The sequence below is a fragment of the Cebus imitator genome, unplaced genomic scaffold, assembly GCF_001604975.1.
Source record: "Cebus imitator isolate Cc_AM_T3 unplaced genomic scaffold, Cebus_imitator-1.0 Scaffold556, whole genome shotgun sequence".
Taxonomy (NCBI): domain Eukaryota; kingdom Metazoa; phylum Chordata; class Mammalia; order Primates; family Cebidae; genus Cebus; species Cebus imitator.
In genome coordinates this window covers 510,922-527,486 of record NW_016107871.1, presented here as the reverse complement: position 1 = coordinate 527,486, position 16,565 = coordinate 510,922, and the positions used below count along the sequence as shown (strand labels likewise).

Below are 16,565 nucleotides of genomic sequence, written 5' to 3'. Positions count from 1 at the left end.
AACACAGGGTCTGGCATGCTGCACATGGAGAATAAACGCTAACCACTGTTACTATGATTGTTGTCACCGTCTTCTCTTCCTCTTTCTCCTCCTCCCCTTCTTCCTTCATAATGTCCAGCTGTAAGTCTAGCTCACAGGAGTTTCACAATAAATGTCTGCTGATTAGTAATTGTTTACGACACACTAGACACTGCTTTAAGAGGTAGTTACTACTATTATTCTCTTTTAAAAGGAAGAAACTGAACCAGAAAGGGTAAGAAACCTGCCCAAGGTCACACAGGAAGCAACAGAGCTGTAAATATTTTTTTAAGAGATGGGGTCTTGTTCTGTCACCCAGGCTGGAGTGCAGTGGTGCAATCATAGCTCACTGCATCCTCAAACTCCTAGGCTCAAACGATAGGAATACAGGAATATAAAAGATAGGAATAGATTAGAATACAAGACAGGAATACAAGTCCACAACACCATGCCCAGCTAATTATTTTATTTTTTGTAAAGATGGGGTCCCACTATGTGGCCCAGGCTGATCTTAAACTCCTGGCCTCAAGTGATCCTCTTCCTTTGGCACTCAAAGAGGAAGGGTTACAGGCATGAGCCACTGGCCCAGCCTACAGTTGTTAACTGAGCCCAGGCTGTCAGGCTGCAAAGCCTTTGTCCCTAGCTACCACACAACACTGCCTCATAAGTGAAAGACAGGGTTTGAGGAAGTTCTCATCAACATAAAATCTCAACAGATGAGACCCACCTGAGAAGGAGGGAAAGAGACCATACTCCTAAGATGGCCAGTCAGAGGGAGGCTTCCCAGAAACACTTCTTTGAAACAAGGGGTAGAGGTAGGCAGAAAACAGTCTTTGCATGCAGTGAGCTTGTTTGCCATTTTAAACATACATAGCACCCATAGACGGACAGGCGGCCTGAAGACAGAATCAGAGATCCCAAACACTGAAATCACGCAGATATTTGAGGATGAAAGAAGGTGGACTTTCCACAGGACAGATGTAGCTAACCAACCTATGTGATCTGAAATATTCAAGTCCTCTTGACTTCCACCAAGCACATTCAATTTCCAGAGTGCTCTGGGATGTACTAGGCAAAAGATGGTATGTTTCAGGGAAAACAGTTCTCAGATATCACAAGTTAACATCTATACACCTTCACCACCTGATTGTGAACTAAATTACAGGGGAATAATTATTAGATACAAGATTGAAATGGAAGAATCATGTCCTGGTACAATTATAGAAGACAAATGGAGTCAAATGAAGAATACTGTTAGACATTTTTATAAAGATTCAATTATTTTTCCAATACACCTAGTACTAGTCTTGTCCAGTAAGAACTCTTCAGAACGGCAGCAAAATGCTAAATTTCAACAATGTTAAGCCATTTCCTATAGTAATTACATGAGGTTTCATTTCTAACCTCTCCACATGCTTTCATGTCTGTCTCTTTTCTAGTGGCAAAAGCAAGGAGGCTAAGAGGGGCAAGCCATTTTGTTTCAAGCCAGCCACAAACCAAATGCACAATGCCACAAGAGAAGTCTTTATTCCATCAGCCAGCGGGTTCCTCATTAACCGGCAGAGAATGAGCCTAGAATGCACAATTTCATGTTAATCACAGAAAACGGACACCCATGATGGCTGCAGGTAAAACTGATTGTTTTTGCCTCTCAGTACCACTCACTAGGGAATGTGATCTGTTTCATCTCCACCCTCCTTTCAAGAATTGCTGAGCCCCCAAGTGCTTGTGAAAACAAGTCAGGTGTGGGATGGTGCTGTGAGAAATGAAAAATGGTCCTGACAAGACAAAAAGCTGCATTTTCCATCTTGTTCTTAAATGGGTTTAAATAGACACAAAATGAGGACTGCTTAACCCTTCCCTAACCACACCTCAATAGAGCAGAATGGAATAAGAGCCTAAAAAGTTTTCAGGAGGTCAACAGGGTGGTGGTGGGAACTGCCCCATTTTTTTCTTTATGGTAACTCACTATCCAGGGCTCACAATACCCCAGAATGGCTGATTTCACCAAGTAAAAGCCACTTCCAATACCCAGGGTCTACTAGGAAGGCAGTCCATGAATAATCACAGCTCAAGTAGTTTCTTTCTCGCTCCAACGAGAATCACAAATGCCTCCTGGAAGGGGGTTCCGCTAACAGTTCAGCAACTTGAACATCCATTTCTTCCTTCTCAGATTCTGAAACTCTGAACAGTTAGAGACTGCTGATGATACAGGAGATACATGCAGCAGAGGTGACATGCAAGGCACTGACCGATTCTATGAACACCAGCCTCCCCTGGGAATCTCATTACTGCACAGCAGGTGAACAAGTGAAGTACAAAGAATGGGAAGAAAAAAAAAAAGGAAGAAAAAAATGCACAGATTTCCAAAGGATGCCATCATTATTTTACTTTATAATGATCCCAAGAAAAGACTACTCATTGTTCATTTGTTCATTCACTGGAGAATCATGAGCAGGGCCCAAAGAAACAAAAATGCTATCGGTAACAATAATTACTTTCTATTTGTTTCTTTAGTTATATCACATGGGTGTGTTATTATAGGTTAGGCACTCTGCTAAGTCCTTTACATACTTTTATCACTGAATTCTTACAACCACCCACTGACATATGCACTATTGTTTTCCTTGTATAGATAAGGAAAGTGAGGTCCTGAGAAATTAAGTATCTCACAAAGTCACACAGCTAGTAAGTGGTTGAGATGGGACTGAAACTCTGGTCTGCACAGTAATTCATACAAGCATCATTCTACCCCTTCCGGAATGTGGTCTAAATGCAGGCATAACTTCACGTACAAAGATATTCATTGCTGCATAATCTGGAACAAATAATGGAAAAAACATCTATTCCCCAAAGTAGCAGGGATGGTACATTTTTTGAAGCATCCCTACTACTTTGGAAAATAGCCATTCAAAGGGATATCTGCAGTGCAAGAGGCTCTCTGACCTTCCTCTTTTCCTTCCTGAAAGCAGGGATAAAACCCCCATATGGAAGTGTCCTCCCTATACTCTTAGGAAGGTCACATTCATATCATCAAGGATGGGAAGTTGAGACCAAGAGAATTCTATATGAACAAACTTTGTTAAAATAATTCTTACCTTCCTTCATCCTCTCTACATAATTCAGTTACTTTTCCAGAATAGTCTATGTTCAACCAAATATAAAAGCATCTAGGTGTTGCCACTTCCTTAGATCTACATTTCCATATAAGGGTTCCCATGCCACATAAGACTTACATTACATAAATTGATAGGTTTTTCTCCTGTGACTCTTTCTCATGGTACTTTAATTCTCAAGCCTGGCTGAGGAAAAACCAGGAAGGTGAAGGTAAAAATCTGTCTATCTTGCAATAACATTTACATAGCACACATCACTGTCACCCCCTTTTAAATAGCAGCTCATTTAATCCTCAAAACAACCCCAGAAAATTGTGGCATAAAGAAATAAAGTAACATTCCCAAGTGACAGAGCTGCTAACATAAGGGCTTGATTCCAACCCAAACTGTCTGAATGCGGTATCTGTGCCCATAAGCATTTCCCTACACTAATGGTAACAAAATAGCACAGTCTCCTAGTCGGAAGTGTAGGTATATTTCACATCGTACATGTGCTTTAAGAAAAAAAGGAAGAAAGAAAAGAAAATCGTGAGGCCAGGCACAGTGGCTCAGATCTGTAATCCCAGCACGTCAGGAGGCTGAGGTGGGAGGAATTTGAGACCAGCCTGGACAACATGGAGAAACTCTATCTCTACAAATAAATACAAAAATTAGCCAGGTGTGATGGTGGATGCCTGTAGTCCCAGCTGCTGGGGAGGCTGAGGTGAGAGGATCACTTTACCTTCAGAGGCAGAGGTTGCAGTGAGCCGAGATCACACCACTGCACTCCACCCTGGGGACAGAGCAAGACTCTGTCTCAAAAGAAAAAAAAAACCTGGTTGTTCAAAGGATTATAGTGGGTATTAACATGGTCTATGGTCTTCCTTTTCCTTTTATGATCAACATGAAATCCTCAAATACAGTAACCAAAATTTCTAGTTCCACACCCACCCACTCACCATAAAAAAGAATGTAGATGTGAAAATGGCATGATACTTAATGATCAAGAGATTCTCAGGTAAAAATGTAATGTAAGCCAGCATGATAATACCTATTGTTGTGATTCATTCTCTGTGCTTCTCCCCCTCCACTCTCCTCTCCCCAACTATTCAAAAAGGAAAGGAAAATCTGAATGTCTAGCTTTGACATTGCAAGAGTTGTTGATATTCTATTTTACTATGTTTGCTATGTTTTCAAAGGAACCAATGTTTTAAAAGAAAAGGAACATCAGTTTAATTTGGTTCTTCACTTTTTACTCTAAATCAAAGTTCAATTTACCTTAAAGTTTTAAAGAAGGCTGAAAACTGAGGCCTTTTGGAAAGGTCACCTCACTCTACAGAATACTTGGGGGAAAAATTCATTAAAAGCAGACAGCAGACATCCACCATCCACTATCCACCATAAATCAGCTTCCTTTTTATAAAAATAAAAAATAAAAAATTAAAAAAAAAAACACCCTCTTTGGAATACAGTGAGAAAGTCGTGTCATTTAACTTGGCTTTTTGGAAGGAATTTCAGAAATTATTTTAGTTTCTGGAATAAGCATAGGTGTAAACACACAGATTTAGTATATGCCTGGGGCTTGTTGATTTCTCCTACATATTTAAAAACAGAACCTCTTGTTTTGTCCTTTTTTACTTGGCTCACAAAGTGACATGGCAACAGACTGTATACTAATTTTCTGGGGCTTCAGCACTGAATCAAGAAGATGACCAAAAAACGGACACAATTAAAGAAATTATAGAAACTAAATTAAGTCAACCTAACAATGAAGCTGATTTTCAGAAAGAGGGAATGTCCCCAAGGTAAGGAATGCATCCTTCTCATCATGGAAGTCAATGGATAGCCCCTAACATGGTGTTCTCAGTGCTACAGAATTTATCTAACATTATATGACTTGCCTGTTTCTATTAAAAGTATAACATATGTGATCAACTGTTGTAGAATAAAAATATTTGGCAAAGACAATAAATCCTATTTATAGGTCTGGTTTTGGGAATGAACCTTTACCAAAGGAGGGGAAAGGCTACTGATCCCATAATAGGATTGCCATTAAGCACCTTGGTTTTTATTTGAGGTAAGGCCAAGAATTTGGATGTGGCACTGGCAGGGACAACTATAAAAAAAACAATGTTCAACTGCTCATTAAGCTCCAAAGTCCCATTAATGCCCTTTACAAACTTGGGAGAGGTGTACTACTCTACCTTAAATATAATAAAGAAAATTGAACTTTAAAACATTTAAGTAACTTATCCAAAGTCATTTAGCTAGAGTTGAAAGAGTCAAGATTCAGGTCCCCAGGAAAAGCTAATACCAAACCCATTTGGCTGTGGTGCTTTCCTGTCTTCCTAAGTTGCTTTGAGAAGTTGTGAGCTCCTGCTCTTTAGAAATATTCAACCAGAGGCTATATGGCCTTTTGGAATTAATTTTGTAGAGAATTTAATCACTGGCTGGGGAATGCTCGTGATTCCTTCCTCACAAAATCTATCCATTTTTCCATTATATCAGTCAATGGACAGTCTTCAACATGGGTCACCATTTTCAGATTTCTCTGTCTTCTCAATCTTGCTTCTAAGGAAAGCAATGATTCTTCCTATACGACAGTCAGTTTCTGCAAATATCTGCCTAAATTTTTAATACATTTGTGAACCCTGTTAATATCACCAAAACATTTGCTGCCCTTAAATAAATAATTTCATCTGACCATCCCAACCTTGGTCCCATCTGTGGCTTTCTTCTCACTGCTTATTAAATTGAGATGAGTGGGCAGGACTGAACTATACCTAACATTTTCCTGCTTGTTTATTTAACAGCTATGGATATTGACATTTGCCTTCCTAACATATTTGGTACTAATTAAATCGCACAGACTTAGCACAGCTCTTTCTATATATAAGGCATGGCACAAATTTACAAATTAATCTTCAAAAAACCTTCCTTTGGGTAAAGTGGGGGATACCTTCTTCAACTCAGAAATTGGGAGTTTAATAAACTAAGGTTGCATTCAACACATAATATTATGTAGAACAAGGCAGAAGGAGTCCCGATCCTGGCCTGGTGGACAACAGCTACAATATACCCAAGCTATTGTGATTCTTTCTGGGTACTATACTTTAAGAGGAACACAAACTAAATTGTATCCAAAGAGGATGTGGATAATAGAAATTTGAAACTAGGTTGCAAAGGATTCTACAGCCCTCCCAAGTAGTATCATGTTACGTGTGTATCTAAAGCATTGTTCCTTAGATTATCTCAAAACATGAATTGAATGAGATATACAAAGGGGAGGAGAAGAGGGGAAAAAGGAGAGGGGAGGAGAGGGGAGGGGAGGGAAGAATGATAATCTCATGGTCCAATAGTTTGAAATGATATGTGATATTACATATCATGATATTACATATCATGTTCTCCTCTTGGAGTTTAAAACCATACTAGTGTTCTAATGAATATGGTTAAGGAATAGATGCTAAAGTTTTTTGTTTTGTTTTGTTTTTGTTTTTTACCTTGCCTAGACACCAATGATCTAATCCCAGTTATACCATAGTCGGCATCTGCCAATCACCCACAAGAGCTTCAAGACATCAAAACATGACAAACTAAAGGTCTCTTAATAAAATGAAAAGGATGTGGAATGTGAGCTGCTGAAATGCCAGAATGATCTTAATCACAGTTATTATTATAACAGAATAAGAGGCCGGGTGCAGTGGCTCACATCTGTAATCCCAGCACTTTGGGAGGCCGAGGTGGGTGGATCACTTGAGGTCAGGAGTTCAAGACTAGCCTGGCCAACACAGTAATACCCAATCTCTACTAAAAATACAAAAATTAGCCAGGTGTGGTGGTGGGCGCTTGTAATCCCAGCTACTCAGGAGGCTGAGGCAAGAGAGTCGCTTGAACCTGGGAGGCTGAGGTCACAGTGAGCGAAGATCACACCACTGCACTCCAGCCTAGGTGACAGAGAGAGACTCCATCTCAAATAATAATAATAGTAATAATAATAATAATAATAACAACAACAGAATAAGAGAAAGCACACTAGCCTGGGAATGAAAGATACTTGGGTTCTAGTCCCAATTTGGTTGGTAACAAACTACTGTCTTGGGCAGGTCATATCACCCTCTCTGAGTTTCCATTTCTCTTTTTTCTTATATAAATGCATGCTCTAGATTATGTAGCAGGAATGGCAGAATCATGACACATAAAATCAATCTGCACACATGTTCTGTTTGGCTAGCATGAACTCTCCAAATCATCAAGTCTACCTCTCTATCTTATCAATAATCACCTATTCACACATTTTACTTGTCTGCTTGACCCGAGCAAGAGTGTTATCCCCCAAGTTCTATAATATTTCTTACAGATCCAAAAACATGTATCTCTTTCTGACTCACTCACAATTTAGTTTTGTTTTTTTTTTTAATGAAGACTTCAGACCTGAGCAGTGGCTCATGCCTGTAATCCTACACTTTGGGAGGCCGCAACAGGTGAATTACTTGAGGTAAAGAGTTTGAGACCAGCCTGGCCAACATGGTGAATAAAACCTTGCCTCTATTAAAAGCAAAGGAGAGGAACAAAGCTCAAAGCCATTCATCCTTCTACTAAGAAAGAACTGCCCCCAAATGAAACTCTGACAATTTTTACATGAAATTTATGTTAGGAGGCCACTGTTTTGGACTGATCTCCTGCACGAAGCCCCAACAGAAAAGACCAAACCAAAATGGGGTTACTCATGCTAAAGTTGCATTTACCAAAACAAAACTAAGGTGTCTAACCTTGGAAGAAATGACAAACAGAGATGACAGCCAAATCCCTAGACAGTTCTAGCTGGCATGAAAGGGAAAACACCTCTGCTTTAACCCTTATGCGAAAAGCAACCTGATGTAAACCAAGCCACTTTTTATTTATGCCCTTTCCTTGTTCCTGGCTTAAGCTATCATATAAAAACCGATCATTCTGACGTGCCCAATGGAGTGCCTTTTCGAAATCTTTGAATGACATGCTCTCCAATTCATGAATTGCTACTAAAAGCAAGCAAGATCTTTAAACTTAATTTGTTGAAATTTTGTGTTTTAATGCAACCAAAATAGGCAACATTCTATTCCTTCTAGCAACGCTTTACACAAGTTGCTTAAAAAATTACTTAAAGAAGCCGAATGTGGTGGCTCATGCCTATAATCCCAGAACTTTGAGAGGCCAAAGTGGGCAGATCACTTGAGGTCAAGAGTTCTAGACCAGCCTGGCCAACTTGTTGAAACCCTGTCTCTAATAAAAGTACAAAAATTAGCCGGCTGTGGTGGTGTCGCCTGTAGTCCCAGATACTCCGGAGGCTGAGGTAGGAGAATTACTTGAATTCCAGAGGCTGAGGCTGCAGTGAGCCGAGGTCGTGCCACTGCACTACAGCCTGGGCAATAGAGCAAGACTCCATCTCAAAAAAAAGAAGTACTTAAGGATATTGGTGCCACCATATTAAATCCAAGAAGTGGTAAAGTAAAGCCTGCTTGTTTCAATCAGGCTTTTTCTTCTTTGTTTGGCTTCACTAAAAAAAAAAAAAAAAAAACCATTGAAATCCAAATAGCAGAAAGTTAGAATGCTTTCTAAAAAACTCACCACTCCTGCAAGGCTTACATAATAACAGCCAGCTATGGGTAGAATGACTTTATTCACATCTATTAATAAATGGCACAGATGAAATGCAGGAGTAGAGGCTCAGATTTTCCAGTTGTGGTAGAACACACAGGAATCCTGGTTTGAATCTTCTTACAATTTAATTTTTAATATCTCTGCTTTAGAAAATACAACAGTGGCATTACTTTAAAGAAATCATTATCTTTCAGAAAATGTGAAAAATGTGTTTAAGAAGATAAAAACTGCTCTGTATAGAGAATAATATTTTCCCCTTTAAACTCCAGGGACAAAGCAAATTTTCCAGTGTCATCTTACTGCAGCCCACCAGGAGTTTGACAAAGCAAACTTAGTACTAAGAACTCCTTGAAACTTGAAACCAGCAAAAAGCCTCTTGGTAACTAAAACAGATGAATTTCAATTTTAAAGCCACTGTGCCTGAACAAAAAGAAATGCCTTTAAAAAAAAAAAACTGCAAAACTTGAACTCAATATTGGCTTTCTTACTGAAGAAAATAATAGGAAAATATTCTTTAATAGTTGTCAATCTTCTTTTTCTGATGATAAAAAAAAATGAGTAGAAAAAGCCAAATGATTACTTAAGTATATAATCCTCATATAAGCATATAATGGGGTTTTTCCTTGGTTTTCTTTTCATCTTTTCATAAAAATGTGCTCACATTGCACATGCACTTTGTACTTCCTACTGAAAGTTCATAAGCACAGCAGGGCATGATAGTGTACACCTGTAGTCCCAGCTATTCGGGAGGCTGAGGCAGGAAGATCATTTTAACCCAGGAGTTTTAGGCTGCTGTGAGCTATGAACATGCCACCACACTCCAGTATGAGCAACAGAGCAAGACTGTCTCTAAGAAAAAAATACAAAATAAATAGAAATAAGGTTCATCAAAATCACAAGAAGCTTTTTAGAAATAAACAATCCCAGGCTCCATTCAGGTACAAGCTGCAATTTCACAGCATTTCAAGGCGATGGGCATGCAAATAAAAAATGAAGAAGCCCTAGCTGGTAAGATACTTTATGAAGCACCATTCCCTATTTGCCTTTGGTCAGAAGATTCAGATGTTGATAACACATATCTCTGGACACTATGGAAGTAAGTATCTACCTGGATTTAAACATGTGATTACTATCTGTACATAACAGTGCCTGTTAAAAGCAAGCAAGGTGAGAAGGCCTCTCAAGTTCAGGTTTTGGGACTGAGGGTATCTAGAAAGAGCTTTCCTTTATTGCATCCCTTCCCCAATAAAGTAGCTTGAATATCACAAATGAGAGAGCCTCTCCTGTCAAAACCTTCAACAAGAGTTGCCTTACCCAACAGGACCCGCAGGCAAAGATGTGCACTTCTAAAATTCACTGTGAAAGCTGCAACTTGGAGATTTACGTGCCACCTGGGAGGACTGCTATCATGGGTCCATGACACTATTACTGCTCTCATGGACCTTATTACTGAGAGTACAAGAAAGATGAGAGAGGCAGAAGAAGACACATCGCTAGCAGAAACAGCTTTGTCTGCTTACCATGAGTTTGCTCCAGACTCCTGCCTATAGAAATGCAACCAGTTGGTGAAGGCCTATGTGGCCATTCGGCATTTCCCAGAGACTCTATTACTTCTCCCAGTTCCAAAGACTGTCTCTGAAAAAACTAACATCAGGATTCCCAGTTTTTTCATCAAAATTGATGAAGCACTAATTATTAAAAGTATGAAAAATATTACCATGTGTTCATCTTTTAGCTGCCTCCTAGGTGCTGTGGGGCATTGGTAATTTAAGCTCCCATCCGTCCTGCCAGGTGCAGAAAGAAACCAACATGAGGAAACCTACTGTCCAGCTCTGATCTCATGTCCAGCAACCCTTAATAGGGGCAAGGTACTCTACATGCCTCAGTTCACTCTTGTGTAAATGATACCTGTGTGCCTCAAGTGTTTCTCAAAGTATGACTCACATACCATGGGAGCTGAGGGACAGGTATGAAAGATGCTCTTAATATAATAGGTAATGTGATCATTAGAAAAACACTGGATGTGGGGAGTATAGCTCTTTCCTTTCCGTCTGGCGGCAGCCATCAGGTAAGCCAAGATGGGTGCATACAAGTACATCCAGGAGCTATGGAGAAAGAAGCAGTCTGATGTCATGCGCTTTCTTCTGAGGGTCCGCTGCTGGCAATACCACCAGCTCTCTGCTCTCCACAGGGCTCCCCGCCCCACCCGGCCTGATAAAGCACGCCGACTGGGCTACAAGGCCAAGCAAGGTTACGTTATATATAGGATTCGTGTTCGCCGTGGTGGCCGAAAACGCCCAGTTCCTAAGGGTGCAACTTACRGCAAGCCTGTCCAYCATGGTGTTAACCAGCTGAAGTTTGCTCGAAGCCTTCAGTCTGTTGCAGAGGAGCGAGCTGGACGCCACTGTGGGGCTCTAAGAGTCCTGAATTCTTACTGGGTTGGCGAAGATTCCACATACAAATTTTTTGAGGTTATTCTCATTGATCCATTCCATAAAGCTATCAGAAGAAATCCTGACACCCAGTGGATCACCAAACCAGTCCACAAACACAGGGAGATGCGTGGGCTGACATCTGCAGGCCGAAAGAGCCGTGGCCTTGGAAAGGGCCATAAGTTCCACCACACTATTGGTGGTTCTCGCCGGGCAGCTTGGAGAAGGCGCAATATTCTCCAGCTCCACCGTTACAGCTAATATAAGTAAAGTTTGTAAAATTCATACCTAATAAACAATTTAGGACAGTCAAAAAAAAAAAGAAAAATATTGGATGTTTGTATATAGGTGTATCCTTTTTTAGTAAATTATTTTATTTTTAAAGACGATTAATGGGCTGGATGAGGTGGCTCATGCCTGTAATCCCAGCACTTTGGGAGGTCAAGGTGAGCAGATCACCTGAGGTCAGGAGTTCAAGACCAGCCTGGCCAACATGGAGAAACCCCGTCTCCATTAAAAAACACAAAAATTAAAATTAGCCAGGTGTGATGACATGTGCCTATAGTCCCAGTTACTCGAGAGGCTGAGGCAGGAGAATTACTTGAACCCAGGAGGCAGAGGTTACAGTGAGCCAAGATAATGCCACTGCACTCCAGCCTGAGTGACAAACAGCGATTTTGTCTCAATGTCTCGGAAAAAAAAAAAAAAAAAAAAGATTACTCAGCAAATATCAGCTCGGATAGTAGGTGAAGCATGAGGGGCAAAGTCCTAAAGGTGTTCCTTAATCATTTCAGGTAGTATAGCACCAGGAGGAAGTGAATATCTCTTCACAGAACATAGGAAAACAGAGATATTTTATTTGATCATAAATACAGAAAATTTTACAACTGTGTAATATAAAAGCTCAACCATCAGTTTACATGTCTGCAATTTGTTTAAAGCTAGCTATCAAAATAAGGTATAACCAGCCTTCTCCAAATGTGATTAATAGCTATTTGCTATTTAGCTCATATTGTTTTATGTTCTGATAGCATTAGAAAGCAAATAAGCTAGAGTCAGCAACAAAAATTTTGAAACCTTTAATAGAAAACAAAGCCTAATGGATTTAATTTTATTCAATAAGGCCCATCATGATTTGACTCCCCTTCCGCCTAACCCAGGAATCCCCACTGCTGTTTGGAGCATGCTAAGAAAACCAGGAACTAGTTGGAGTCTGAAGTCTATTCTATGATGCTAGATCATGTAAGACCTTAATTTATGGTTTGAATATTTTAAAAGAGTACAACCGGCTGGGCACAGTAGCTCACGCCTGTAATCCCAGCACTCTGGGAGGCCGAGGGGGGTGGGATCACCTGAGGTCAAGAGTTCAAGACCAGCCTGGCCAACATGGTAAAACCCCATCTCTTAAAAAAAAATAAAAAATAAAAAATAAAGAATACAACCTACTAGGCCCAAACCCTTCCTTGTAGGGTCTAATTTCCTCTTTCCTTATCAAAATAGAGACTTTATGAACCTGTGTCCCCTATTAATACTGTCAGACAGTGGAGAAAAGCCATTCCTCCTTTGTCTCTTCTATGCTGATTCCAGCGGGACTTGAATATAGCTGTCCATCAGCAGACCCTGGCTTTTTCACCACAGGAGTAAGCACAGGACCTGGGATGGCCAGTTACCATTAATGTAAGCAAAAGACCCAACTGAGTTTTCTGCAGAGAATGATGATAGTTCCAGAAGGGAGGGATACTACTTTCCTTGGGATCAGGAGCCATGAGAAGGAAGTAGGCCAGGAGCTGCCACGTGGAGAACACTTCATGAGATTGAAGCAAACACAGAGGAAGCAAACGGGGAGCAGAGAAAAAAAAATGAGAAAGCATAATAAGCTTCATAAACCAGGAAGCTAACAAACTTCGGGCTCACCGAGGGCAGTATACAGTAAATGAGCATGAGTTTGGGACAGGGCACATTACCAGGGACCTGGTTTTATGATCCAGTTCGCCATTACTGCACAGACTGATGAGAATTTCTGGCGTTTACAGATGACAGAAAAGATGCACAGAAAGCAATTAAGAGCATGTGAATTTAAGAAGGGAAGCAATGGGAGGAGGCAGGAATTGAAAGTTATGAGGAAGCATAGAGGTCATGAGGTCTGCAGAACTGGGTGAAGATATAGACTCCACCTCATACCAGCCTCCTCTTTTATCGTTCAGGCACTAGTTTCCTCATCTGGTAAATGGAAAAAAACTCTACCTGCCTGGCAGGACTGTTGTAAGAAATAAATGAAATAATATGTGTAAAGTATTCATAAAAGTACCTGACAGAGTAGAAAAAGTACTCTCAAGTTCTCAACAACCGTGAATCACTATGATGAGGAACTAATATATTAAAACAACAGCCATCACTCCTAAGAGATTAACAACCTTAAGAGTAGGGGGGTTGGACCACAAAGACCAGCAATCTGAAACACTCTGGATTGACAGTTTCACAGCAAGTGCAGCTGGACCCAGGACAGTCCAGCTCAGTGCGGGGAAGGGTGTCAGCCATTACTGAGGCAGTCCACCACTACTGAGGCAGTCCACCGTTACTGAGGCAGTCTGCCATTGCTGAGGCAGACTGCCATTACTGAGGCAGGCCGCCATTACTAAGGCAGATGGCCATTACCAAGGCAGTTCTAACTGTACCTCTGTAAAGAAAACCAGAAGGAAGTTCGCACAGCAGCTGGGCAGAGCCCCCAGCGGCTCAGCAATGCCTCTGCTGGCAGACTGTGACTAGACTACCTCCTTACTGGGCAGGGCATCTCTGAAAAAAGGCAGCAGGACATCAGGAACTTATAAATAAAGCCCCACCTTCCCAGGACAGAGCACCTGGGGAAAAAGGCATTTATGAGTTCCACTGCAGCAAACTTAAACATACCTGCCCAGCAGCTCTGAACGGAACAACTGAGCTCCCAGCTCAGCACTTGAGCTCCTATAAGGGACAGACTGTCTCCTCAAGCAGCTCCCCGACCCCTGCATATCGAAAGAGACACCTAATAAAGGAAAGATCAGGCTGACATCTGGCAGGTACTCTTCTGGGATGAACATAACAGAATAAGAAACAGGCAACAACCCTTACTGTTCCGTAGCCGCCACAGGCGATCCCCAGGCAAGCAGGGTCTGGAGTGGGCCTCCAGCAATCCTACAGCAAAGGGGCCTGTTAGAAGGAAAACTGAAAAACAGAAAGAAATAACTTCAGCATCAACAAAAAGGACGTCTACTTAGAGACCGCACCGGAAGTCACCAACTTCAAAGACCACAGGTAGGTAAACTACAAAGACCACAGGTAGGTAAACCCACGAAGATGGGAAGAAACCAGCGCGAAACGGATGAAAACACTGAAAACCAGAATGCCTCTCCTCCTCCAAGGGATCACAACTCCTCAGCAGCAAGGGAACAAAGATGGATGGAGAATGAGTCCGATGAATGGACAGAAACAGGCTTCAGAAAGTGGGTAATAACAAACTTCTCTGAGCTAAAAGAACATGTGCTAACCCAAGGCAAAGAAACTAAGAACTTTGAAAAAAGGTTACACTAAATGCTAAAGAGAATAAACAGCTTAGAGAATATAAACGACATGATGGAGCTGAAAAACACAACATAAGAACTTTGCGAAGCATACACAAGTTTCAATAGCCAAATCAACCAAGGAGAAGAAAGGATATCAGAGATTGAAGATCAACTCAATGAAATAAAATGAGAAGGCAAGATTAGCGAAAAAAGAGTGAAAAGAAATGAACAAAGCCTCCAAGAAATATGGGATTATGTGAAAATACCTAATATACGTTTGATTGGTATACCTAAATGTGATGGAGAGAATGAATCCAAACTGGAAAACAATCTTCAGGATATTATCCAGGGGAACTTCCCCAACCTAGCAAGGCAGGCCAACATTGAAGTCTAGGAAATACAGAGAACACCACAAAGATATTCCTCAAGAAGAGCAACCCCAAGGCACATAATCGTCATATTCACCAGAGTTGAAATGAAGGAAAAAATGCTAAGCACAGCCAGAGAGAAAGGTCAGGGTACCCACAAAGGGAAGCCCATCAGACTCAAAGTGGATCTCTTAGCAGAAATCCTACAAGTCAGAAGAGAGTGGGGCCCAATATTCAACATCCTTAAAGAAAATAACTTTCAACCTAGAATTTCATATCCAGCCAAACTAAGCTTCATAAGCGAATGAGAAATAAAATCCTTGAAGAACAAAAAATTGCTCACACATTTCATCACCACCAGGCCTGCCTTACAAGAGCTCCTGAAAGAAGTACTGAACATAGAAAGGAACAATCAGTACCAGCCACTCCAAAAATGTACCAGGTAGTAAAGACCATCGACAGAATAAAGAAACTGCGTAAACTAATGGGCAAAACAGTCAGCTAGCATCAAAATGGCAAGATCAAATTCACACATAATAATATTAACCCTAAATGTAAATGGGCTAAATGCCCCAATCAAAAGACACAGGCTGGCAAATTGGATAAAAAGTCAAAACCCATTGGTGTGCTGTATTCAGGAAACCCATCTCACATGCAAGGATACACATAGGCTCAAAATAAAGGGATGGAGGAAGATTTACCAAGTAACTGGAGAGCAAAAAAAGTAGGAGTTGCAATCCTAGTCTCTGATAAAACAGACTTTAAACCAAAAAAAGATCAAAAGATACAAAGAAGGGCATTACATAATAGTAAAAGGATCAATGCAACAAGAAGAGTTAACAATCCTAAATATAAATGCACCTAATATAGGAGCACCCAGATACATAAGGCAAGTTCTTAATGACCTACAAAGAGACTTAGACTCCCACACAATAATAGTGGGAGACTTTAACATTCCATTGTCAATACTAGACAGATCAATGAGACAGAAAATTGACAAGGATATCCAGGACTTGAACTCAGATTTGGACCAAGCAAATGTAACATAGACATCTACAGAACTCTGTACCCCAGATCCACAGAATATACATTATTCTCAGCACCACATCACACCTACTCTAAAGTTGACCATATAATTGGAAGTAAATCACCCCTCAGCAAATGCAAAAGAACAGAAATCATCACAAACGTCTCTCAGACCACAGCACAATCAAATTAGAACTCAGGATTCAGAAACTAACTCAGAACCGCACAACTTCATGGAAATTGAACAACTAGCTCTTGAATGTTGACTGGATGAACAATGAAATGAAGGTATAAATGAAGATGTTCTTCGAAACCAACGAGAATGAACACACAACATACCAGAATCTCTGGGACACATTTAAAGCAGTGTCTAGAGGGAAATTTATAGCAATAAATGCCCACATTAGAAGCAAGGAAATATCTAAAATTGACACCCTATCATCAAAA

The 16,565-nt window shown here is 40.6% G+C and overlaps 2 protein-coding genes across 24 annotated transcripts in view; one reads left to right on the top strand and one right to left on the bottom strand.

The window, feature by feature from the left end:
* Positions 1 to 16,565, bottom strand: part of MAGI1 (membrane associated guanylate kinase, WW and PDZ domain containing 1) — a 678,927-nt gene that overhangs the window by 401,054 nt on the left and 261,308 nt on the right. The window lies entirely within an intron of this gene.
* On the top strand, positions 10,770 to 11,507 carry LOC108294019 (60S ribosomal protein L15). The gene has a single exon (XM_017515753.2). The coding sequence runs from the start codon at positions 10,832 to 10,834 to the stop codon at positions 11,444 to 11,446; it is 615 nt and encodes a 204-aa protein (XP_017371242.1). The 5' UTR covers positions 10,770 to 10,831; the 3' UTR covers positions 11,447 to 11,507.